General features: G+C 46.2%; 9 protein-coding genes across 9 annotated transcripts; 4 read left to right on the forward strand and 5 right to left on the reverse strand.

Annotated features, from left to right (window-relative positions):
• Positions 1-331: 331 nt before the first annotated feature.
• On the reverse strand, positions 332-1,085 carry DFL_008302 (uncharacterized protein; the record flags this gene model as incomplete). The annotated part of the gene is made up of 4 exons (XM_067638018.1): positions 332-406; positions 486-571; positions 641-722; positions 792-1,085. The coding sequence occupies 4 exons, from the start codon at positions 1,083-1,085 to the stop codon at positions 332-334; spliced, it is 537 nt and encodes a 178-aa protein (XP_067485949.1).
• A 2,045-nt stretch (positions 1,086-3,130) lies between these two features.
• DFL_008303 (uncharacterized protein) lies at positions 3,131-4,050 on the forward strand (the record flags this gene model as incomplete). The annotated part of the gene is made up of 2 exons (XM_067638019.1): positions 3,131-3,193; positions 3,259-4,050. The coding sequence occupies 2 exons, from the start codon at positions 3,131-3,133 to the stop codon at positions 4,048-4,050; spliced, it is 855 nt and encodes a 284-aa protein (XP_067485950.1).
• A 581-nt stretch (positions 4,051-4,631) lies between these two features.
• DFL_008304 (uncharacterized protein) lies at positions 4,632-7,137 on the reverse strand (the record flags this gene model as incomplete). Its single annotated transcript, XM_067638020.1, has 4 exons — positions 4,632-6,365; positions 6,424-6,538; positions 6,594-7,010; positions 7,064-7,137. The coding sequence occupies 4 exons, from the start codon at positions 7,135-7,137 to the stop codon at positions 4,632-4,634; spliced, it is 2,340 nt and encodes a 779-aa protein (XP_067485951.1).
• Positions 7,138-10,752: 3,615 nt separating this feature from the next.
• Positions 10,753-12,774, forward strand: DFL_008305 (uncharacterized protein; the record flags this gene model as incomplete). Its single annotated transcript, XM_067638021.1, has 1 exon — positions 10,753-12,774. One exon carries the CDS (start codon positions 10,753-10,755, stop codon positions 12,772-12,774), a length of 2,022 nt encoding a protein of 673 aa, XP_067485952.1.
• A 134-nt stretch (positions 12,775-12,908) lies between these two features.
• DFL_008306 (uncharacterized protein) lies at positions 12,909-14,391 on the reverse strand (the record flags this gene model as incomplete). Its single annotated transcript, XM_067638022.1, has 2 exons — positions 12,909-13,967; positions 14,035-14,391. The coding sequence occupies 2 exons, from the start codon at positions 14,389-14,391 to the stop codon at positions 12,909-12,911; spliced, it is 1,416 nt and encodes a 471-aa protein (XP_067485953.1).
• A 1,159-nt stretch (positions 14,392-15,550) lies between these two features.
• Positions 15,551-15,983, forward strand: DFL_008307 (uncharacterized protein; the record flags this gene model as incomplete). The annotated part of the gene is made up of 2 exons (XM_067638023.1): positions 15,551-15,758; positions 15,892-15,983. The coding sequence occupies 2 exons, from the start codon at positions 15,551-15,553 to the stop codon at positions 15,981-15,983; spliced, it is 300 nt and encodes a 99-aa protein (XP_067485954.1).
• Positions 15,984-16,383: 400 nt separating this feature from the next.
• Positions 16,384-17,733, reverse strand: DFL_008308 (uncharacterized protein; the record flags this gene model as incomplete). The annotated part of the gene is made up of 2 exons (XM_067638024.1): positions 16,384-16,871; positions 16,938-17,733. 2 exons carry the CDS (start codon positions 17,731-17,733, stop codon positions 16,384-16,386), a joined length of 1,284 nt encoding a protein of 427 aa, XP_067485955.1.
• Positions 17,734-19,090: 1,357 nt separating this feature from the next.
• DFL_008309 (uncharacterized protein) lies at positions 19,091-19,622 on the forward strand (the record flags this gene model as incomplete). Its single annotated transcript, XM_067638025.1, has 3 exons — positions 19,091-19,134; positions 19,249-19,423; positions 19,503-19,622. 3 exons carry the CDS (start codon positions 19,091-19,093, stop codon positions 19,620-19,622), a joined length of 339 nt encoding a protein of 112 aa, XP_067485956.1.
• Positions 19,623-19,931: 309 nt separating this feature from the next.
• On the reverse strand, positions 19,932-24,477 carry DFL_008310 (uncharacterized protein; the record flags this gene model as incomplete). The annotated part of the gene is made up of 5 exons (XM_067638027.1): positions 19,932-20,699; positions 20,783-21,041; positions 21,673-22,758; positions 22,867-22,913; positions 23,494-24,477. The coding sequence occupies 5 exons, from the start codon at positions 24,475-24,477 to the stop codon at positions 19,932-19,934; spliced, it is 3,144 nt and encodes a 1,047-aa protein (XP_067485957.1).
• Between the last annotated feature and the right edge of the window lie 1,009 nt (positions 24,478-25,486).

A 25,486-nucleotide genomic window follows, 5' to 3' on the forward strand; every position in this document is an offset into this window, starting at 1 on the left:
CGATGGTAAGAATTGGTAAGAAAGGTTGGCGCAGAAAAAAAAGTTTGCTTGCTGATGGGAAAGAGAAGGAAAATTTTTGCGATAGGAAAAAAAAAAAAAGGTAGCTTGAAGAAACACGCGAAGGTTTAATCGATGGTGAAACAAGAAACAACCGCAACGCATCACTTTAGCCGTTTTGGGAGCCTCATATAAACCTCCAACTGATCCCAGTACCAGTATATAATACCAGTCGGCAATACCGTTTTAGCCCACCGATTGATTGCAAAGAACATCGTATTTCTAGTATATGTACACCATCTCCCTATCCTATACACAATTCCCCTTCCACCCTCTAATCCAGAATAACATACTCCCCATGACTCCCCTGTCCGTTCGCCACAATTGCTGCTTTGTTATGTATATGTGCCTACGATCCCATCGATTAGTATCCTCTTGCTCGTATTCAATAGAAGAATCGCATGGTGAAGGGGAAAGGGAGGGCATACAAACGGCAGTCCGCAGTACCCACAAGGCACAACCTCCGGCTTATCAACGTTGATATATATCTTTGGGTGACCCAGCGGTCCGCCGCCTATTATATATACCGTTAGCCTGACTCTCTATTAAAAAAATATATATCGTAGGGGAAAAAGGGACATACCACCATCGCAAACAACCACATGCTCATGTACAAACCGCACCGGCTCCTCATGAATCAACTCTATCGCCGCCATCGGTCGTGGCTATATCCCCAGACGTATATCAGCCTTTATCCCCACAATTCCCCATATAACATAAGAGGTAATAGGTACCTGCAGCGCCAAATCCGTCTGCTCAAACCTCGGCCCAACCATCGCTTCCCCCCTCGGCATCTGACTTCTCGCCCACGTCTGTTTCCTATTCGGCGCTTGGCTCGCTTGCAATTCCAATATATCGACCGTGGCATTCGCGGCCGAGGCACCGGTTGTAGTCGTGGCGGGGTCGACGGAGGTCTGGGTTTGTTTCGTAGGTGTGGAAGCAGAGGTCGAGGAAGCGCGGATGAGGAGGAGGGATGAGGGGTTTGAGGCCCGTAGGCGGAGGGTACGCGGGAGGTGGCGGAGCATCATTTTTGGTTATATTCAATCGGTGGTGTAGGTGCCCTCGTCGGCCGGGTTCGAGGTTGAAGGTTTGAAGGGGGAAGTTCGGAATCGGTGATATCAGCGGGTTTGGGAGTTTGGAACGAGTAACCTCTGATTGGCTGGGAAAATACCACGCAACACATCTTTTGACAATTCGTGCGGTGCGACAAACAATCTTGCGCATATAAACTGTTGCACGTTCACATCACTTCATCACCAACAGTCATTCACGCTCTTTTCTTCTTCTCTACCACGCTATTATCTTGACCCTTGCCATCACCGTCATCAATTATTTGCGACAGATATTACACGAAAATATTTTATAAAACTTCAGTCATGCGAAGTATTTTTACCAACAACATGATAAAAGTAGTTAAGGTCTGCGGACAAAAGCACCCGTGTATTACAAAAATATTTATTAGTTCTGAAGAGCGATGGCTGAACATCCGATGAAGAATGATAAAAAATATATTATCAATTACGACGGCGTTCTCATTTACGTCTATTTCAAGATGAACTCGAAGTTTGTATTCCGGGTTACAGTATATGACAATATCGAGCATCTCATGCCATGAATTCGGGTTTCTTGATATGTTTTTATCCGAGTATCAAGATCACCTTTTTATATAACAAACTTGCAAATTCTTTTTATCCGCAAGTTTACATCCCCCACGTTTCGTTTATTCCTCGCTAACCCCGTACAAGCCGGAAATAAATTATAAAGTCTAAGAATTAATACATGTTAGAGTGCTGGCCCGGGACCTTTCCCTCACGTTCCCGGTCCTGCTCCTTCCCATCACTGTTTACGCATAAACAAATACCCACGCATGAAAAGCGTCGAAGGATTCCGCAGAATCCGACCTTCATGAAATATATCGAATCATCCAAATTTTCACGAATACGCTAACGTTTAGGTTGTACGACAACGAATTATCAAATAAGAAAATAATGGGAACATGCAATTCACCAGTAATTATCCTCCAGGCGCTGACGCTCTATTATGTTACGGACGTATGAACAGCCCAACATAATTGTAAACAAACCCCAGAGCATCGAAATCGAATCGACGCAATGTTGGCTCCAAGCCGATTGGGGGTGCCCATTATTTGAGAGGATGGGCTTACGGTCAGACGACCGCATAAATATATCGCGAGACATGATGCCGCGAATAATATCAACCGTCTTTCCTCTGGAAGCCGAAGCCGAAACCGAAGCGAATTCAACATGATATCGGTATCTTCGGGTCAAAACCTCGCAATGTTGACACGGGAAATAGTTGATATGCAACAAATATTCCGGATCTATACTATCTTCAAAACGCAGCGAGCTTCACCGAATCATGAGGACAAGATGGATGCTTGGACGCTGCTAAGATTACCGTCTAGGAAACGGACCATGAGAGAAGCTGCACTGTAGGAAAAGTAAGTCTTAGATGTATCTATAGCACATCTACTAGTTTCTATACTCATGAGCACTCTACAATAGAATCGTCTTTATACCGGCACTCATACATCCAAGATGCACATAATCCTAACTCACGTGACACATTTGGGCCCCGGTCGTACAAAACTGCTCAGATTGGAACTCAGTATTCAAGTTTTTTGCCAAGCAAGCAAGCGAGGACAAAAATCTGCCACGCCTACGGCTCTAACGCTCAAAATAGTCACGTGGGCTTTATTTTGGGTTTCATCCTGATAGTTGGTGGTATCGAGGTAGTACGAACCGATGATGGCTTTGTTCTTCAAGCCAATGCTCACTTCGCCCTGTTCATAGTGCTCATACAAACCTAGATTCAGGAAATCCATCAAATTTCAGGATTCAGGATTCTTGTTCTGGCCTCGATATCATGTTGACCCTGTTGTATTCTGCGGATGCTGACTCAGCGAAAATACTAATCCCAATCCGGTAACATAATTTAGTTTATGCGACAACACGCGCCATCGAGATTCTTCAAAATCCTGTCAAGCAAAGCCCTCGTGCTCGTAACAAAAGCGAATACATCACCAGGGCGGACTCGCATAAAAATCGCCATCATGGCATCCACACCGTCGTCACAGGCTTCAAAACCTGTCTCATCCCGTCTGCTAAACATGAAAGTACGTCCCCCCGGCTCCCCACCAGGCCAATCTACAAAAAAAAGCTAACCTGCGAACCTCAACAGTTCATGCAAAAGCCACTCTCTTCGGGATCCTCCCCGACTACAAAAACGGCCCCCTCAAAACACCAATCTTCCCAGTCTACCCCGAAATCAACCCCCCGATCGAATAATGATAGCGTCTCCCGATCCGCCATCCTCGCAGCACAGGCACTCGAGTCCTCTAGGCGCGAAGCCGCCATAAACTCCTCAGCCTTTGGTGCTACCGAGAGATGGTCCCTTTCACTCCCAGCTTCCGAACGTGCTAACGAAGTCCGCGGTGGGGGGGAAATGGTCGGTGGTGTGAAAGTTTATATGGCAGGAAATACTCTGTGGAATAGCGAGCATACACATGCTCAAGACGACGACAGCAGCGACGATGAAGAGGAAGCGATACCGGCAGCACCCGTGAGACGGTACTTTGGCGGCCGTACGGCCCCGGTGTTAGAGAAAAAATCGACTGAAGATACGGATCCGGAGGATGGTTCGGACTCGGACGACGATACGGATGCCTCGGAATCCGAGGTTCTCCGTCGCGTAGAATCTAAACGTGCTGCTAAAGCTCTTAAGAAGGAGAAAGACGCAGATAGAGCTCTACGAAACTTAAAACAGATCGGTGGACGAGCTAAAACGACAAACGGTGGCGCTGAGAACATAGAATGTTTCGGCTGTGGCGAGACAGGGCATAGAAAGTCCGATTGTCCAAACACAGGCTCGAAGTGGAATAAAGGTAGGCCCTCGAAGCCAGGGCACAACGGCGTTAAAAGAGAATATGATTCTTTCGGTGGGCCGGCGATTAAAAAGCAGAGGAGGTATTGAGCTGCGTAAATATGTACGATAAGGGTGTATCTGATGGCATTTGCGTTTTTTTTTCAGGCTTGTATCAGCACGGCATGGCGTTCTTAAAAGGTTCATAGAAGGTATCTCTCTGTTAATCAAAAAGCATTTACTATCTTTATTTCAATACACTTTCTACTCGGGATTTCACGGGGATCAATTGGTCATTCTTGATCAGATATCCATGATTTGTATTTCGGAAAAAACCATAACAGTCATTGGGTATATGTGTATGCACGCTAAGAGAAACACAGCTCCCAGTGACGGGATATGTATGTACAGTGAGTAGATAAAACAAAGGAAAGAAAACTTGGAAAATAAACATTAAACGCCGTCGAAATGAAGATCTTGGCTTCCTACTATCAAAGTAGCAAGCCATGCAAGTAAAGCCCAGGGCACTGAACCGAAAAAATTATCATGTCCCCTGGCGTCGTCATATCCAAAAGAAGACCCCAAAAATAGACCCTAAATCCCATAATCGCTGGGAGATGCTGATACTTCGGTCATTTTGGCTTCCCCAGAACTTTCGCCTTATATCCCTGCCTCTGTAAGGTACAGCCGAGCTATGGCTGTGCAAAGAGAGCAATTGTTGAAGCAAATCCGTTCTGGTTCTCCGCCTGAGGCACAAGCTTCTTCTCGTTGACCTTCACCATGTTGCTGACGCCCACGGTGTTCAAGTTGTACAAGAAGAAGTTTTGCGTGCTACCCTCGATTGAGACCATATCGTCTTGGCAGGTTTGGGTCTCCAGGCATTCTTGTGTATAGTTCTCGAAGAAGCTGTACAGTCCGGCGCCGTAGACCAAAATATCCTTGGAATCCTTCACACGGAGACCGATGGCTTTGGCGCAGGTAGAACCTTGGGATTTATCAGGGCAATCGTAGACAGGATCCTCAAATGCAGGGTTAACGTCGTATGGGAGGTAGACAGTCGGGTTGCTTTGGTAGTATGGGGTTTCGGTTTGGATCAGACCGAGGAAGACGTTCTTGGTATTCGTGAGCTGGTACTGATACATGACGTTGTGCTCAGAAGCGGTAGCATAGCCCCAGACCGGGCCCTCTTGTGTCTCAATCCACAATCCGCGTCCGCTGAAGATAGTGATCTGGCTGAAGTCATCACGGTCGAGTTCGTGATCGGAGGTCCAGATCCAGTTGTTCTCCATGTAAACGGAACCAGTCTTCCCAATATGCATGAGCATGAAAGCACTCTCGCAGTTGTGGTTGATTTGTGTGCCATCACCGGAGGGATCCTTCTTGCACAGGTCGGATTGGAGGTTGGTGCCGGCTGAACCACCGATACGAATGTGAACATCCCACATGCCATTTGTTCCCTTGGTGCCAGGAGCGTCAGCCACGTTCCACTGAAGAACGATAGCACCACCAGCTGGGCCAGCAGTTTCAAGGACAAGATCCGAAAGTTCGACGGATCCGACATCTCCCGGGTTTCCAACCTGAACAACAACCTTGGGGTTCTTGGAGTCGGCAAAGAAAGGACCTTCAGATATCAAAGTTGCCCAACATTCACCCACAATCTTGGTGTTCGGTGGGATGTAAAGAGTAGAAGTGAGCTTGTAAACACCGTGATCAAGGAAGATGACCTTGCCGACATTGTTGTGGATCAAGATCTGAAGAGCAGCGGTATCATCAGCGATTCCATCACCCTTGACACCGTTCGAGCGAGCGGATACGATCTGATCGGCCGGAACATCAGTGTACTGTGGGCGGGACCTCTCGAAGATGTAACCGTTGCCGTCGAGAAGGGCAGCCGGCTTCTGAGGCCTTGGCATGAGGTCTGCTTGAATACGGCTTCCTCCATCTGGAGAATAGACGCGGCCCTGGCCCCAACTCTCAACTTTGGTAGCAACTCCGGAACCGGCTAGGATGGCACCTCCATCGTCATTGGCGACGATAACCGGGACGTTGTTGGTTGAAAGATTGTCGATAACCAAAGTACCTCCGGTGATAGGTTGGCTAGTGGACGAGTGAACTGTCTTGATACCAATAGGGGTGTTCGAAATCTTGCTATCAAGGACAAGGACCGATCCGACGCTCTGAGCTTCAGCACCTCCAGCCGTCATGTCGATACCGACTTCACAATTCTTGATGTCAAGGCTCTTGAAAGTCCAAGCCCAGTTCCAGTTGAGAACTATTGCCGTTTTGACCCCCTCGAAGACAAAGTTTCGGGTAGTGAATTGCTGGTTACCGAGGAAAGCACCGAGTTTTCCGCCTCTGAAGACCAGATCGGACATGAAACCACCTGAGCCGTTGTCCATAAAAATACCCTGGCTGTCGGTATTGCCCTATAAAACAAATTAGCATCGTATTCAGCTATTAATTTGTGTTTTTATGCCAACTTGCCATCTCGAAGCGGATGTTGATGAGGGAAGATGCCTGGGCAACCTGCCAATGAATACCAGTTCCAGCTTGTGTCGCAGTCAAGTCGATGACAAAGTTGCGAATGGCACGGAAGAAGCTAGAAAAGTGTCAATATCAAAAAAAACTGCTATTTAGGAAGATTGATTACTTACTTGTTCTGGTTGGTATACCAGTTGGAGCCGTCACTTTCATATGGGTCGCTATCAAAGACTGCAATTCCAGAGAAAGAGCCTGCAGCCTTGATAACAGGGAGTGTAGCAGCGTCACCAACAAGCTGGCTGTAGTAAACAGCAATAATTGGTTTTGTCACGAGATAAGTGCCGCTTGGGAAGTAGATTAATCCAGGTTGGGTGGTCGAAGAGTCACATCCTTTCATACAACGATTGCCAGCTTGGATGGCAGCGTTGATAGCATCGGAATCATCAGTAACACCGTCACCTTTGGCACCGAAGTCCTTGACGTTTCTGAAGACTTGATAAGATTGTGGGTTGCTATTGAAGGCGGCAAGACCTTGATGTTGGACCTGGCCAAGCCAGTATGGAGAGGCTTGCCGAGGAGCCAACGAAGTTCTACGATAGGGTATTAGCAATGAAGGAGAAAATGGAGTTATAGAGAAGCATACCGTTGCCCAATTGGGACAGCAGAAGCAATTTGACCTAGGGCACACAGGGTGCCCAGGAGGCGAAGGAAATGCATTCTGATACTGAGTGAGCGAGTTGGATGGCAGCTAGAGCTATTATTGGTAATTGTCGACCTCGAGAATCGTTCCGATCAAGGAGGTTGAGGTAGCTTTGATGATGTTTTGTTTGATGAAGAGGAAGGAAGGAGGAAGTGGAAGGCAGGAAAAAATTTAAATGACAGAGAAGCTCAGTAAAGAATCAGTGATTGGGTGTCGACGTCTGGTACTATTTCAACGAGACCGCTGAGATGCAATTGTTGCAATATGACTTCAACTTCAGCGAAAGAATCACAAGAGATGACGTTCGACCTATTTCTGTCAGGATGTTTTAAAGATGGGAGACGTTTCTGTATCAAAAACCTAGAACTGAATCTGGTCTGTCGGCGAGGGGCTAGATGGTTGTCGCAGATTTTACTAGTATGGTGATTCCCAAGATCCGGTCGCCTGGACGTTTCCCACAAGATATCTCTTTCGTTTAGATAGTAATTTTTATAGAACTCTCTAGGAGACCTTGGATGATGAATGTTTGATAGATCGTACAACGATAAATCGAATGAATGTAATTGTACCTGGTGTCAAAGCAGATACCAAAATTTCAAAAAGAATGACAGGACAAGCCTGGGTTGTAAAAGAACAATCTACTCTGTAGAAAGGATGAAACGAAAAGAAAGAAGGGCGTCGACGGTAGAAAAGAACGTACTCTAGGTACCCCACAAAAGACAGAGACGAAACCGGATGTTTCTGTGCACCACGGGCTCACCGGCTTTATATATAATCTAGCTCAGAATGCCGGCCTCCTGATGCTGCAGTCATCAACAATAAAATAATGCACGTCGTCTCAAACAGAAAAAAAGGCGAGCGCATGCCATCAAAATTCTTCGGAACAGGGTACGTTTTCCCAAGACCCATGTATGTACTGTACTAGCACGGTACCTTGCGCGAGAGACACACAGGCTCGATTGGCTTGCATTCCGAAAAGTGCTATTTTTTGCTAGTTTCTTAGCTTTCGCCCTCCAATTAATTCTCCGCCGAATTCCTCGTCGTGTGGTGCTTTGGGTCAATGCGAGACCTCAGGGAAGCTTGGCCATTCGTTTCGGCGTCGATGCCTCGGTGCAATCTAGTTTGCACGACCACTCAAGCTGTGTAATCAGAATCTATCGATGCTATCCATGGCTTCCAAGCACTGGTTTCCCTTATTTCGTTGAGATTATTGGTAAATATTCTACCGCCAACTGAGGATCCGTTAGCAGTAGGCGCGGGGTCCAAGTTTAGGTACGCAATAACTATCTCGCCTCTTGGAAAATATCAGGCACTCGTCCCAGGCCCTGTTCAGTGCCCCATGTCCAGCGGTTTCTGGTGCACTAGCACAGGCCACTAAGTTGGGATGAAGCCCCTAATAGCCCCGGTTGCGTCCTTTGCTTCTTGCTCGGAACTTTACTTACCCTGGTCGGCAGAACCGGGTTTCTTGGCTCACCGTCGCACAATGTCAGCCAATCGCTCGTGTTCACATCCTTGTCACCGCTCAATTTGAGACGCATTGGGTATCTAAAACGACATTTTTGAAACGACTAGAATGACGAACGCACGTCAGAGGAAGGATAGGGCGGTCAAGTATGATTTTTGATATTTTTGAGGTTCAAAGTGGAGAGACTATCGCGAGCTTTGAATTTCTGTGGTGAGCCATGCACCGTGGATGGCTCCGTCTCCAGTAAAGGGGCCGCGAGGCAGCACTTTCCGGGAGGTCGGTGGGACTTCCCGAACAGCGAACGAATATGCCAGCAAACATGTCTTGTTCAAAGAATTCGGCGCCTGAGAAATGCACGCTCAAGTCAATTGACGTATCGCAGATTCATAGATCCAGAATTAATTCCGCATGTTCTCGTAGCCGCCCTTTCTAACCAGATGTCAATATCTGCATTCCAATGGACTCCTTTTGCGAGATATGAACCCTAACATATGGAACATCCATAACCCCTTCCATGCCGTGTGCCGTGGTGCCGTACTACCGAAGCCCTTTTGGTACCCTACTGCGGGGCAATTTCTACCGACTTGATATCTTTATCCGAAACCTGACAAATTACCTTCATAACTGTGCGGAGATGATCGATTAGGTTAATTCACCTATGCTTACAAGGTAGTTCGACACGTCTGGTTTGCTTAAAGGCAATAATCAAGAAACAAGATCTTAAGACACGGGATTTTGAAAATTGTTTTAGGATGCCGTATCGACCTGCCGGACCTTTTCCATTGCATTGCGATTTCGATTGAAACTAAAAGTACTCTTAAGATCTTTGCGATACCCGGAACCCTTAGTTAGCACCTGGTACTCAAGACGTCGACCACCTAGATAGGGACAACAGGACAACACATGCGAGTAAGATTGAGACGAGTATCGATAATTTACGACAAATATTAAATCAATACAATTTGGTAAAAATTGCAAAACACAATATAAAGACCACGGACGTATAAGACTGTATACTATGCTGTTTGCAATTTTTACGAATATAAACTCGTCTGTTGGTATTGAGGTATTGCTCCATACCTTAGCTAGGTCTGGAGGCTTAGTCTCGAGATTCCGCACAGTCTTGAGCCTACAGCCCTCGAAAATTCCAGAAATATGAGTTGCATGTTGCAACTTTCATTAGAATCGGAATGCCGCATCATGTCATACCATTTGCATTCAATTCCAATATCTCCTCATACTGCATTGGCTATTAAACTAGGGCGCTGAAATAGCTTGTCTACATCCTGCGGTACCTAATATTACTCACGATCGAATTCGCGATTCACAGCTTAGCTTCAAAGGTAGGTCAAATATGTCCGTCGGCATGAGTATACTCCGCCCACGCCTATGCGTCGGCAATACGATGGCACCTAGCTTGCATCTCCCAACTTGATTGGCTGCCAGTAGATCGAGATAATTCTGCATAAGGGAAGTCTTGGTCCAGAGCAACTTCAACAAAGCAGGATAGTGAGCCTTTAAAACCTATCTCCGATCAAGTAATCCGCCGGGTTCCGAAAAGAATTACTAAGGTTTGCATAGTAGAGTTCGAGTCGACGACGCAGCGTCTTCCTGAAGAGCAGCCTGGCAAGCTACAAGCCTCGGAATTACTATGAGGGTTCATACTTACTATCACGAGATTCTACATCTGGGGTTACCTTCAAGGAGGATACTATTACTACGAGCAAGAGGTATTTATATACCCGCGCTTTCACAAGCCGGCTTATCCTTTGATACCATTCTCTCTGAATCGACGGATCCTTGTCAGGCCGATTGGGCACAATTGCCGCATCAGGAATAAGCTCAAACGATATTACTAATGCCACCGGCTTAGTCATAAACAAGAGCACAACTCAAAGGACTACTCCAAAGACCGTATTTTGAAATTCTTCTGTCAGTCTGCTACATGATTCTTCCAAACGAGAAGACCTAGATCTTTTAACCCACATTAATATTCCTTGCGGTTTTTACATTTATTTTCTACTGCTGCATGCTTCGGTCGCATTTTCTCGTTTAGTGGATATTTCCCGAGTAATACGGCTTTTTCAGGCCATCATTGGGCACAATTCCAATCCAACATTGGCTTGAGTGAAACCGCGGGGTTGGTTTCCAGCTAGTAAAAAAAAAGATGGAGGAGGGCCTGGGCGACTTTGGGGACAGCCTGATGATGGACTTCGATAATAGGAACCCCATCTCGCTGTTACCGGAAGATTTCGATATCGATACATGGTTAACGTTATCGACTTTTACTGCTCCACCAGCCGAATCCGAGTTAATCCCTGAGATTCCAATATCCAACAATTTCAACTCAAACCTGGAACTAGATGTATCGAATACCCCGCAGCCCACATACGATTTCGGCCAAGCCGGCGTAGACGACTACACGCTGACTAAGGAGCAAAGTGACCTTCTATCCTTCATTGAAGCATTCCCATTTAATACACAAGAGGGATATCCTCTTCAATTACAAGAATTAGGAGACCCCCCTCCAGTATCCGAACCTTCCCCGTCTTCTCGTGCTTCGAATTCTCGACAGGAAATCCTAGAACCATCTGTCATCCTTGAGCGTTACGTTAACGCTTCATCTGAAGACGAGTCTGAGGCGCTGTTTTCTGCTATTGAGCGTCATATCTCCAATCATACCGCTATGAGCCCTCGCGCCACTAGTCCCGTGTCGCTAGAGGCAACCCGCTACGTAGGTTTCGAAGCGGGCCCCATGGTGGACTACGATGCAACAGATGGTTCATCCCTATGTTCAAACACCTCAAATGTTAGTCACGCGACTCGTGCGAATTGTCTACGTGAACTTGGACGTCTAGCGATCGATGCAGACTTCCCTACCACACCAAACCGCACACCGAGTATATGCTCTATCCGCTCCTCATCCTCCCTCGCATCAGATGCCTGTTCAATCCGCACCTCTACAACATCTACATCATCCCGTGCCCCCTCACGACGGAAACGTACGATGACAAATAACCACAAAACCTCTCGGCGAGCATCTAAATCCGAAAACCGGTTCTTCTGTACCTTTTGCGGCACAAGTTTTTCGACCAAATCGACCTGGAAGCGCCACGAAGAAAGCATCCACCTGATGTTGAAGACATGGACTTGCTCTCCGCATGGTATTGTAGTGTCAATGCAACCCGGGAACGTTCTGGGTGCCAATACCGCCAAAGCCCTGGAATGTGGATATAACACCTGCTGGTTTTGCAATATCGACAAGGATACCTCCAATATACCCTTCTCTTTCGGCCAAAACCACAATCTTCAAACCTCAAGAGACGTTCCAGACAGATTCACATCAATGACCTGCTTCTCTCTCGAGCAACACTGCTTCTCCCATCCAAACGCCCGAACGTGCCACGAAAACTCCGCAGCAGAAAAGACATTTATCCGGTTCGACCATTTCGCCCGTCATCTTCGGGATGCGCATAACATCGACGGTTTAAAAACCACATTTGAAGCGAATCACGAGAGTAGAGAAGATCCATTGCATGGCGTATTCCAGGTTCTTCAGGGACCGGCGAACTCGAGGTGTGGGTTTTGCGGCGAAACGTTTAGCACGTGGTCTGATCGTGTCCACCACATTTCCCACGAGTTTTGGTGGAAGAAGAGGAAGATGGAAGAGTGGACCGGTGATTGGGGGTTCGATCGGGAGTGGGTGGACCGACTTCAAGATGCGAGGTTGCCAGAAGATTTTACTAGCAGTGGACGTAGCGAGAGTCCAGAAGGCGTCATAACCGGAGATGATGGGGGACTGATGCTCGACGATATACCACGGCCAGGAACGCCGGCCTTGCTAATGGAGGTGGGGAAACCACCAAATTCGATACTGGACACAATCGAAGCCCGTCAGCTTGGGAATCTAGAGTCCGGCCCTCTGAGAGAATCCTCCCGAACCGGACGCTTCCCATGCATTGTGCCAGGGTGTCATAAATCGTTCTGCCTTCGAAAGGACCTACAAAGGCACCATAAAACCATCCACGCGACTAACAAACCGGAATTCTGCTGCCCCGTTCCGGAGTGCAAGAGGTTTGTTAATGGGTTTACCCGTAAAGATAATCTAAAATACCACATTATGCAATTACATATTGACCCCAACTCGCCATGCTTCAGCGCGATGCAAAAGATCTTGAGAGCGTTGTAGAGTGCAGATTGTATATATGTCGGGTCGAAACACCTGCGATGAGTAGATGAAGACTGTATTTTATTGTACATTAGCGAGCCGATAAATTATAACATACAATACATCGACGGTGTATATTCTAATATGAAAGTAATTCATGTGCACCTCTTCTCGCAAGCCGTCTCTTTCTCATCGATATTCCGACAAATCCTTAATTTCTCCCTGATCGTCTTCACGTAATCCTTCACCCCACGTTCAAACCCCGCTGCATTCCTCACGTCAAACCCTTGAAACTCTATAGACAATGCTGCTGCACCAGACTGCTGCCTAACCCTCGTCACCAATTTCGGATAGCCCGCACCCTTCTCCAACTCTAACATCCCCTCGTCTAATACCAAAGTATCAAGAGAAACTTCATTCCCCGTGAACTTCTCTCTATTCAACGCAAAGCTCGCCTCAACATAATCAACCACCCCGTTAAGACTAAGAATATCCACGACTCTGTAAAACGGAAACGTCGGAATACGCTTATACTCCGGTATCGTATCAGGTCCGACTTTTTTCATCTGTCGCTGGATTATCTCGACGTGGTAAGGTAGAATAAGGATCCTACCAGAGTCGATGGCGAGTTGTATTGCCAAGGCGATGAAATTTATAACTTGGTCTTTATCACCCGAGATACCGGAGACCATTAGATATCGTCCTCTAATGTTGGAATAGTACCCATTGTAATCCGACCATCCACCAAATAACTTCCCAAAGTAGGGACGAATGGATTTATCAATACACGTGAAATGTATGGCAGTCGTCCCTTGTATCAAGACATCGATCTGTGGCTCTGTCGCAAAATTCTGGGACTCCCAGGCCTGATAATCCGCCCAAGACTTAAAATCCTTCGCATCGAGCAAATGATACCGTAATGATAACCCACGAATCCCTTCTCGCAAGAGGTATGTCGCACTGACTCCCTTATTCTTGGGGTCTTTGAGCAGCGCTTCCGTAGCACGAAGGTATGCAAGCGTTCCCGCAGACGGCCTGGACATCCAAAATCCCGGATCGAGCTTATCGTTTTCTTCCATGAATTGAACATCCCAGGAGTCATCGATTTGCTTTAGAGTGCGCGAGAAGATATCGTGGGTGCCCGTGATGCAGATGTCGGAGTCAACGTGGAGGAACGAGTAGTTATTTTCTATAAGATAGAGTGCGAAGAGGATCTATTACACGTGGTATCAGCAAATGGTTAGGCTTTGAAACGTTCAATTGAGTCGAAAATAGCCTTACTAGAACGGTACCACGGCCGCCACGGACCATGCTAACGTCTATCCTCTTGATTCCACCGGCATTCATCTTCATACACGGTTCGTCCAGACAAAGGACAACATAATTCGAAGCTCGACCCCATGGTAGTAATTTTTCGCGTATGTTATGGAGATTGTCGAGTGAAAACTCGTCGGCAATGGTGAAAGTTATCGGACGAGCCTTGTTGAGCTTCTTTTTCACGAATTTAGCGACTGTGGGTGGTAAATCATCTCGCGGTTCGACAGGTATGGCAACTTTGGCGGCCGGAGATCGAAGGAAAAGGTACCAAGCGACGAATATGAAGATGGAAAGGAAGATGAAACGCTGAGCTGGGCGCATTGTGTGCGCAATGAGGAAGTGGGAGCCTCTCGGGACCGGGGTTAGGAAGGACGGGGTTGAGATCAAAGCTGAGTTGGCGATAGATGACGTCGCCCGTGATAATGGGGACTTCCGGGGCGGATATGTCTCGGGACCGGGGAGGTTCAATTTACAACAAAACACAACTACACAAAGCTTAAGCTGAATTCTTCAAGCTAAGGGCCACATCGAATTCGAATTCATAGCTCATGACATCCTAGTAGATTTCTGCACCAGAATTCTAAGGCTTCGGAGCTGCTATGCATAATTTCCCTCTACATTGAAGCTTTTCATTCGGACATGCTTATTCGGTGGCAGAATCTCTGTTTTATATCTTAATTTGACGAATGCCAACCCTTTCCCCATCAAAAATTTACACATTCACAATGCTTCGAACGTTGGAATTACGAAAGAAAAGTTCAATAGTATGTGCTTGAGATCATACTTTTCTTATCGGTTAGGAAGCTGAGTAGCATGAGTCCTAAGAACCCCAAACTTCAAGCTTGAAGCTCAGACATGACAAGGGCGGCGGTTCCTTTCTAGACCCACCAATTCTTCTTGAATGATACAATGCCCTGATATGATATGTCCAGGATGCTAGAAATTCTAGGGAATATTCTAGACCTTGTAAGTGTCAACCGCCGTCGCCAACCGTCGGCCCCATAATGCGCATATGCGCATAGAAAAAAAGTCTTGAACTTGAATGATACGACCTTCTACGCATCCACTAACGTCTAAAACTCGCTTGGGAACCCTCATTTCCAATTTCTTAGTTAGAAATACCAAGTCTATGGGAATTATGGGCCAGAGTCTCGGCCATTCTTGCGGAGCCGAATATGGAAGCTTAGCATTATGAGATATGGCTCGAAAGTACCCGTCCATCGGGTCGGACAATACCGATTTCTGTATGAGGATATGGTCATTGGGGTATATACAAGCATAGATTCCTTCTGATTTGAATGGCTACTCAAGATAAACAATCATTTACAGTATTCTACACTATCCATTCCCTCAAACTACTAAAGAAATTTATTGATCGAGTTGTTTGACTCTCCAACTTCACTCCTTTACTCCATTTCTATATACATATAACATCCTCTACAAATACAAGTCTCCCACAAGTACCCCAAAATCCACCAAAATGCTCTTCACCACCACCATCGCCCTTCTCCCTCTCCTCACCCTAGCCCTCGCCAAAATCGACCCCACAATCGACCAAGGCTTCACCGCCCCGTGGACCGGAAAAACCGGTCCAGTACCACGCTTCGAATGCATGTGCGACTGCGGATCCCCCGAAGCCTCCAAACAAGTCATAACCGAGCTCTGCGAAGGTGCCATCGAACTCGGCCGTAAGCGCGAAGTACGATTGATGGGGGACGGGTCCTATGCATTCTGGGGTCTGGATGTTAGCATGTTCCTAGAAGAGATTGGAAGCTCATGGGGTAAAGAAATTTGCACGGAGAAGGGATGTAACGATACTAGCACTTGCGACCTATATTGCCTGCTCCGGAGTTGAAAGGACAAAGTGGACTGCACCTGTTGCTGAGCAAGGCGAGGCTGAACAAGATGTTTAATGGTCAGGGCGGTGGAAATATTTTATTTTCAGGAGGTCAAATCCCGGGCCATTAGTAATTAATTTTTCTTATTATCTTTAATTTAAACCTATAGTACGATAGCACAGGTTCCGCGGAGGATTAGTTAAAGCAATGTCAGGATAAACGAGCAGTGTCAATTGTATGTTAATTAAATGTTAATAATTATTATATTAAGAGGCAATTCTATTAGCAACCCATTGATGTTCAAACCGCGATAATCGTTTTCGTCAGTCAATTAGTCCTTGTGTAGTTGTGTATTCGAATGCAATAATCCTTAACATAACTCGCCAATCTCTAAAACCGAAAAAGGGGAAGGAGAAGAAAACCCGACAGCGTAAAAACATGTTGACAGATCCATTTTGTCAAGAAGGTATAATCTTCAGGTAGAACCGGGGGGGATCAATGACACATTAGTTCTATTAAATGAAGGATTCTTAAACCCCCAAGTTTTGCACCTCCAATTGTCCCAGATAACAACGCTCAGATCCAAAGAAGATGCCGCGGGGTTTTTGATATCGTCAAGTTGAACCCACAGCAAGTTTCCTGAGTATGGCATTACCTCAAGACCTGCTCCACGCTTGGAAACTCTCTGGAAACCGATGCTTTGGTTGATGTATCGGCCTTCAACAAGATTTGACTTGTAGAATTCGGAGTGGGTATCGAAGATGCTGAGGTTGGCGGATGGCACGTCTCGATCAACGCAGACCCTACGCTTCAAGAACTCGCGGATATCGTTGATGTGTTCCTCTCGCTTTTGGCGATTGGTGGGAGTTCCGACAGCTTGAAACCAGTTTGGGACCAAAGCGGGAAAATCATGGAGAAGGGATGCGCTAGCGATCTCAATTTTGAAGTTGGGTTCAAACATAGCTTTGTACTCCCGTTAGCCTATCTATATCAACCTTTGATGCTGTCATGGATCTTCTGTTCAATTACCGGAATCGATATCACCCCTGGGGATTGTCTTCTCTTTGTCTTTATATATAGTTTCATCGATGGCAGATGCAATGGCTTCGTGTATGATCTTCTGAACGGCCATGACGTGAATGGACCCCCAGAAATCTCCGTTCCAAATGCCCATGACGCAACCCAACCACAAATTACGGTCCAGAGGTCTCTTGTGCTCGCAGCCCATGAGAACGAGGACCCAGAGTCTGTAGAGGGCTCGGACGAAGTTTTGCTTCTCATAAACTGTAGGCCAGACTTTGACCTTATTGGCCTTACTTGGTTGTTGGCTTGCAGACGTTCTGAGCGTTCGACGAACGGCACCGCCGTTTTCTGTAGCATCGCGTCTGTTCAATTCGTACCCGACCAAATGTCGGTAGAGCTTGAGAATGTATCGATGATTGGCGATCAACTTGTCTTGAATGCCATCAACCGGCATATCGTAGCAGCTGTCCCCTTTCTGCCATTCACCGGCCGGCATTCTTCTACCAGTAAGTTCGTAAGCGACATATTGATCGATCGCTCCTTTGACCTCTGCGGTGGGTGTGTCCCATCTGTTCAAGACCCCACGGTAATTGGCGATCCAGATGCTCTCACGGAGATAGGTATAGGAGTCTTGAAGAAGCCAATTAGGACTGATCTCCTTGAAACTTTCGATACGAGAATAATAGGTCCTTCGAAACTGGGGATAGACGTCACAAAAGTTCTCAATGGCGTCTATTTTTCCAAGGTGTGAGAGCAGGATATACTGCCCCTCCTCGGTGAGGTCGTTCAGGCGGTGAGCCATTGTGGATGTTGATCGATGAGGTCAGTGATGATTTAATATTAGTAGCCGATCGTGGGAGACCTATAAAAGGGGTGTGTAACTGTGTGTAAAAATAATAGTTTCCGGGGTTCTATAAGGAGGGCCGGGAGGTGACGATGGAGGTGAGAAGAAAGAGTTCAATCGGAACTCTGGTTACTTTGCTGCTCTCTACTTGTAAATACCATCATCGATAGGTCTACAACGCAACGTTAGTATCTAAATATACAAATTATTTGATAGATCTACGATTTACATAGCAACGTTGTCTATCGTTGGTACTACCACGGTCGGGTCGATTCGCAGATGAGTGATCAGTTACGCCTAGCGGGGCCTATCAAAGAGAACGTGGGAATAACGGCGACGTTCTGATCGGTTTTTTCGTAATCACTTAGAGGCTACATGAAGTAGGGTCTTAGGATAGGTAGCCTCAAGGCCATGCGGCGGAAAATCGGTGTCAGAATTCAAAATTCCACCGCGCTTCAATTTTTTTTAAAAAATGAGTCTATGGCGTCAGTAGCGGCTTTGTTTCAGTCAACCCCAGCATTCCTTGCCTCGAACTCTGGGGTAATGAGCCCATTCCGGCGAACGTGCAGGAGACGTTGTATTTTGAGACCTCTTGTGTTGTCATAACAAGTCTATTCCTATGACCTGAAACGAGTTCGTATACAGGACAATGAAATGAAATATTTTAAATCCAACCGTAATAATTACTATCCCTCGAAAGAGTCCTCTGATTTACAGAAAGTGGAATGGATCCCTCAGGTTCGTAACATGCTTCAACCTCAGCAACAAAAACCTCTTCAGACTTCCCTTTTCGTCCACAACCCAAAAGCAGTATAGTCGCACAAACAACCCCCTGCAACCTCCGCTTCCAACAACCTTCTCAACCACTGCTAACCATGTTCCACAGTGTCGTCTATACCCTCCCATTTTCCCGCAAAAACGTCAAATCCTGTACCTAAGCCCCACGTTAAACCATGTTCGCATGGTAATGCCATCTGTTACATAACTTGGTAATCGTATGCCCGCCCAGCCTTTAATTTGCTTATCCCTTCCTACTACAATCATTCATGTCGGATAGTATAAGAGATTGCGTAAAGTTATGGATCGGTGTAGCGTTGCATTTGTGCATATGGGTATATAAACTGGACTCCCCCAGTGGGCTGCTCTGCAGCCATCTTTCTTTCGTTTCCCCGTTGCACACCTAGCCGTTCGCTATAGATCTTTTTCGATTCATTCCTTTCTTCGACGAAATCGACATTCCTTTGCGACAATAACACTAGACGCTTCCATCCATTTTTTTAATTGCCGATTGAGTTTATTGGATATATATTTCGACATGAAGTTCTCCGCCGTCGCTGCTGCTGCTCTGGGTTTCGCTGGGTATGGAAGATTAGCCTCGAGTCTAGGCACTCATGGAAAAATATCTTTTACTAGTTCTCTTGGGCAAATGTATACAGCGGGAAAATACTGACATCAGAATCTGTATATGTACAGCTCCATCCTAGCCGCCCCGGCCCCAGAATGCAAGACACCGGCAGTTTTCACTGTCACAAAACGCCTTTCACCAGTCCATACTATCTATAAGGAAGTCATCAGAGAGGTCACCAGGGTTCCCTGCGGACCGGGTTGTAAACTCGAGATCCAGACTGTGACATCGACTCACAAACACGTAAGTCCAATTAAATATCCCGCTTTTTGTCTCTCAATTGAGTAGTTATGGAGCTATACTGATAAGATATGTAATACAGTGGAAGGGCAAAGTTACGGCAACTGTCACTCACAAGCAGCAACATACACTAGTACCTATGTGCGAGCTTATTGTTAGTTTTCCGGATTCTAAAGACGGAAAGGGTAAGAAGGACGATTAAGCCATAGATTGAAAGCATATGTAATAGGGTTATTTGCATAAAACCTTTATGGGATTGATAGATTTTGGGAACGACGGGAGCTTTATCATAAATCGACATGCACATGGCGTTAAATCTGGAGTTCTCTAGGGTTGTCTTTGTATCTATAAAACTATCAAATTTTTTCTCTACCTATAAGTTTGTTATTAAATTTATAGATCGGATAAACTACGAGACGGCAAAGTTATAAGTGTAAACCGATTGTATTCCTTGATGATAGCGATCCTCGCCTGACAAGAATGATAATACTCGGCGTTTGGGATATCGAAATCAATCCATCTCATATTCCTCCCAATCGAATTCCCAAAACCAGGTCAAGAGGGTAGGACGCCTGGTTATAGTAGAAAACAACTCTACAATCTCGCGCTGCTGAATAGGTTTCGTAGTGATACTGCACTGCCAACTGACCGAATACTTCCATACCCCAAAGCGAACTTCTTCCAGGGGAACCTTACCCTCCACCAAGATATTTGCAACCCAACTTTCAATGTCTAGCATATCAGAGCGCCTAACACGCCCTCCATCCACAGGATCATAGCACATGCACTGGTGTGATAAGTTTATGAAGGTTCCTCCTTGATGCCTTTCATAATCTGTCGATCGCACTACATTTGACCAGGGAATCGCAAGTTTCTTCAATCTCTTCAACTGCATGATCTGGTCGTCCAGCCAAGTTCTCGAAGTTGAATTTAGACTTAAGTTATAGTAAAATGTCTCGGGTACCCGCATGACAAAGCTCTCAAGGTTTGGGAACTCTTGAACGATAACTTTGGCTGATTCCGTAAAGTGATTGGTTGCCATTGTCGCTTCTAATGCGGTTAGGACGCCACAGAGAGGAAGCGCCGCTGACATGCGAACTGGGGTTATGTTCAAGTCGACTTCTCTGTCTTCCCATGTTCCAGACCCAAACTCTCCTGCCGTCAACACTTTTGCCTTTGGTGACAAGCAGAGTAATTTAGCAAAAGGACCGAGTCCGGCGATTGTCTGGCGTCCCCTATCGAGGTTTATCTCTTCTAGATTGGTGTCGGAGGAATAGTGCTACCGATGGTCGAATACAATCGACTATGACCAATCGGATTTCCCAAAACCCCAAGATCCTCCGCTGACATCTGTTGCCATACAGCGGTTGGATTGAGTCCGGCGAAGATTGGATCGACGTGGTCGCTGGAAAATTCGATTGACAGTCTTTTGAGCGTTTGGTAGAAAGGGGCTCTCGATACTTCGAGGAGTATCGCTAACGTCAGATTTATTCTGATTGGGACCGCGACGTCTAGAAATATTTCGAGGTATGTCACATAGGGGAAGTGCTCGAGACTGTCTAGGATTTTTGCTAGATCTTTTGTCTCGCTCTCAGAAAAGGCGACTTCGATAATGAGATCCCTGAAATTTTTTCAGCAGCATGCGATTGAGATATCAGCCATGGAAAAATGATACATGCCCGTTAAGGCGAGCGCCATGGCAGGGTTCAAAACCCTCAGGCTTCCCAAATCAAATCAACCAAAGTTCGCGACATAGAGGGGAGAAAAATACCGAGTATATTCGCGGAACTCCCTAAGCCTTTGGCCTTCATGAAATAATTCAAGGTATTGTTGTGGGAGTTGACCGTGCGGGCCAAGTAAGGCTGCGCTAGAGCATTGAACCGCCGTGAACATGCCGCGAAGTTTTTGATGGTTTTGACGAGTAAGAAGGAGAGGATACAGAGGTAGGGTTTGTTTGGGAGAGGCTCTTTGGATTCCACGGCCATTATAGAGGGGGTACTGCATGGATAGCGTTTTTCTGCGCGGTGTATTGGTTCTATCGTTTTGGGGATATACGGTGCTAGAGAAGGCCAATGGATGGGTAATGCATCAAGGTACGTAACCGGTTTGGGTGCTACAGTATTATTACGAATTTATAATTATAGGTATACCCACTTAATAGTACATATTTGAGATACCCGGGTCGAAGGGCAACACTAAGCTGGCCATGTGGTAGTCTGCCATGTGGCATCTGAACAAAGCCCTAAAGTTACCTCCCATAAGTTGGATCACACTCTTCCCAGATCGACTTCCTACCTCTATTCGGTCCACCGTACTTGTCAACAGTACAAGTAACCCATTTGCGTACGCTATGCCACTGTCCTACCGGTTTCCACCCATTAAACTGCACTTTTTCCAAAGGCAATTGACACTGTTGCCAGTACAAGACCCATTTTTCAAGTTCTTCAATCCCGAGCATCCTCATGTCGGAATCAGTTTGATCATCTGCCATCCACTTTCCAAGTGTTTTGCGGAATGTGTTCCGAAGAGGTGGAGGGCAGTTTGGGTCCTTCAATTTTGGCCAGGGAATGGATATGGCTTTTAGTTTTTTCATGCCCAGTAGTCCGTCGTATGTTTGGATGAAAGTATCTGGATTGATTACTGCAGTTCTATATCTTGTCTCATCGAGGACTAGATCAAGTTCCTCGAGGTCTGGGAAACATTCAGCGAGACGTTTGAGTTTTCTGCCAAATGGATAACCGGTGATTTTGATGGTGAGGGACTTCACGCCATAGAAGGGGGCGTTAGGGACTGTTGGCTCTATTATTGGTGTTGGTACACAAGAGTTCCATTTCCGTCCTTCCTCTTCGGCTTCGAAATCCTTGGGAAATGTAACAGCGTTGTTGATTACCAGTCTTTCCAACCTGTTGGCTTTGGATAGAAAGTGATAATACGGTAGTTGCTTTCCTATTCTCTGAGGAGAAATGCTAATGATCGCTTCTTGGAGGTTCAGAGGAGGGATGACATCAATGGCTTCTCCAGATTGCACCACTTCCTGAAGAAAGAGTTGGTCCCGTTGTTGGCACTTTGAGTACCAATCCTTTCGGTCTTGTGCCGAAATCTGAGTATCGCATATTTCAGTCTCTAGGAAGAGAGATCTGACATTGTGATAAAACGAGCATTGTGAAATCCACCTGAAAGCCGTCAGGAACAAAGTCCTCTCTGAGTCCCTATGAGCTACGAAAGTAACGGATAGTTTGTTGATAGCCGGGAAGAGATAGAGCTGCGTAAGAACTTCTACGAGGGCATCAGTGATCCCTGCCCGGATGGATTGTAGTTCAAGATGTAATCTGAGATGACTATTGCATTGTTTCGAGAGGAGAAACCCATTAATTCACCTCGTAAACGATATTTAATTGGGGAAGAGCTAAGACAACATGCAACAAGGATGGGATGCAACAATATACCGAAGATGTTGGGCTCGCTGACCGAGAAGGCCACCGTTTTTGAATAACTGAATGTTTTCATGGGACAATGTTGAAGAATGGAAGAGGGATGGAAGAGATACGTCATGAAAAAATAGTGAACATTGAGAGAAGGATTTGATTGTGGTTATGTCTAGATGTAGTAATATCGATGCGAAGAGCTCGGGAGGGAGAGTGGAGAGATGCGTTGGAAGTGACATTTTGTTTTGAAAGAAGGATGAAAGATGGAAGATGGAAGAGGAGTAAGTGATGAAGGAGAGAGATTTTGTAGGAAGTACAAAGGGGTTTTGTATGTAGAATTTTCGTTTTGACAAAAAGACAGAAAAGAAAAGAATCACAAAATCTTTAACACTTTAGCTTCGTGATGCAGGTTGGGTATTGCGAAAATCCGGGGAAGCTTACCCATGCATACTTACGGAGCTAAGGGGTACCCGCTTCGATACCAAGACAGCACTAGCTTCCTAGCCTAGAATAGGAGCTCGAGAAGAAGACTTGGCCCACAGAAATATCAAGGTGGAGTATACGAGCTTGTGCCCCGACTCAGGTTACCGATCCACAGCCAAGGCGCAGAGTTCCGAAAGAAGGTTATTATTACAAAGGGAAACGTACCCCAGATTCAGTGCTGCAGGGGACTAGCCCGTGTGCTGCGAGGGCATTGGATTGGGGAAGCTTGTTGCTGTGGGTCCGATTGACCGCCAGCTTCGTTCCAAGGACGCAGGAGAGTTCGAAATATTGAGACTCTGGCAAAGTTCCCTTGGGGTGAACAAGATAGCCGTCGAAGGTAGCCGTTTCTAATTTCATACCGGATTCATACCACTTCTCCAACATGTCATTCAATTCCTGCGGGCAGAGGCGGTAAATACCACTAAGGGTAATCATTTTAGATTTGTTCGGCCCTAGAGCGGCAGGACAAGGCATGACCAAACTCTTCAAGTTTTTCAACTTCATAATGCAATCCAAACTTTCCGGATGAACGCAACTGCCTTGAAGGGCGCATCGCCACCAGTCACCGAAGCTATCGAGCTGAAGGCTAACCAATCCTGGAAATTGCTCCGCGATTGTGTCGAGAACTACGGGGAGCGAAGCAAAGCCCTCTTTCAATCCAACTCGTAGACGCAGGAGGTTAGGAAACATGACCTGAGCTCTCCTCAAAGATGCCGTGGGAGGCATCCACGCTTCGATATCAAGATCGCGTAGGTTTGGTGCCATCGAAAGGAATTTGTAGTAAATTCTATCAGGACTTAGGCCTTCACTAACGTTGAGGGTAGCATTTTCGAGTGCTGGGGGAGGATCAAGCGAAGATCCGATCAGTTCGTTCGTCTGAGCCTTGGTGAGCGGGCTACCAAGGAACCCCTGTTGCTGTTTTGGAAGCACTCCATACCAGTTGGTGTATCCCCATGGTGGTCGTTCTTTGTATTGAAAGCTCAAAGTGAGATGAACCAACTTCCTGTAAAAGCGGCAGTGGGATAGTTCGCGGAGCGATGCAAAGATTGTGGTAGGTTCCAACCACTGATTTAAGATATAGTGCAACTCCAAGCTAGTCAAATTGAAGTATTCATTGATCTCGAAGAAAAAGTGGCGTGCCCAGCGCATATCGGTCATGCCAATCCTGATATTACTCAGAAGAATGTTAGCTGAGTACTTGGTCTGTGCGATTTCGGGAGAACCTGATTTCAGAACAAGGGAAGATACCTGAGGAATTTACGAGATGTGGACTTTCTCTTTTGAAGCCCTGAATCACGGCCGGCCCGATTGTGACGGATTTAAAGAGATACCCGGCTGACAAGAAACGGCTAGCTCGAGAGACGCGACTGAAATCCTTAAGGGACTTTCGTGGGAGATATGATAAAATCTTATCCCAGATGAGTTTATTCAACCCTCGAAGGGACACAAACTTGATTCCTTTGGCGGTAACGCATATTGGCCAGCGGGTATTTGCTGAAGGTCCCTCCCAGATGTCTAGTCTTGGTGCGTGCCAGTCACCGCGAGCTCGATCCATGTCGGTAGCTTTAGAGCTGTAGTGTCAGCTTCGGCGGAAACCAGATTTTTGGTCTTTAGGGGTGTTAGGCAGGGACGAGTTGTACTTAAATTGACCAAATTTGCTCTGATCAAGAGCTGGAGATGATACTGATCGACAGGCCATTTTTGAACGCGACTTCAATGGAATGAGAGCGACGAGTAAGTTTCTAGGAAGAATAAAATGGTAATTGAGGGTATTGAGAAAGCTGATGAATGATTGCCCGCGGAGAAGATGGAGAGCTGCTGACGGGAGCGGAATTTTGTGGCATTGTTGCATCTCGCAAGTAGGAGGTAGGAGGAGGTATTATCGCAGCTAAGCTACGTAAGATACTTTATATATCACTTGAACATTGTATAGTTTCTAGCTTCAACCACCTGCAGATGCTACTGCAAAGCTAACAACGACAGTAAGCTCATCTCTATTTTGATTTATTATAGCTTCTACCTTGACTCCTACCTAGGTACTTACGTAGTTAACAGGTATCCCTCGAAACATCGATTAACATCTAGCCTTGCCGTCTGTATGTAGTCTCGATGTGTGTAAATAAGTATTTAAATATAAAAGGGTTTGTTGCATTTTGAA

This window comes from Arthrobotrys flagrans (genome assembly GCF_004000055.1).
Source record: "Arthrobotrys flagrans strain CBS H-5679 chromosome Unknown unitig_1, whole genome shotgun sequence".
NCBI lineage: Eukaryota > Fungi > Ascomycota > Orbiliomycetes > Orbiliales > Orbiliaceae > Arthrobotrys > Arthrobotrys flagrans.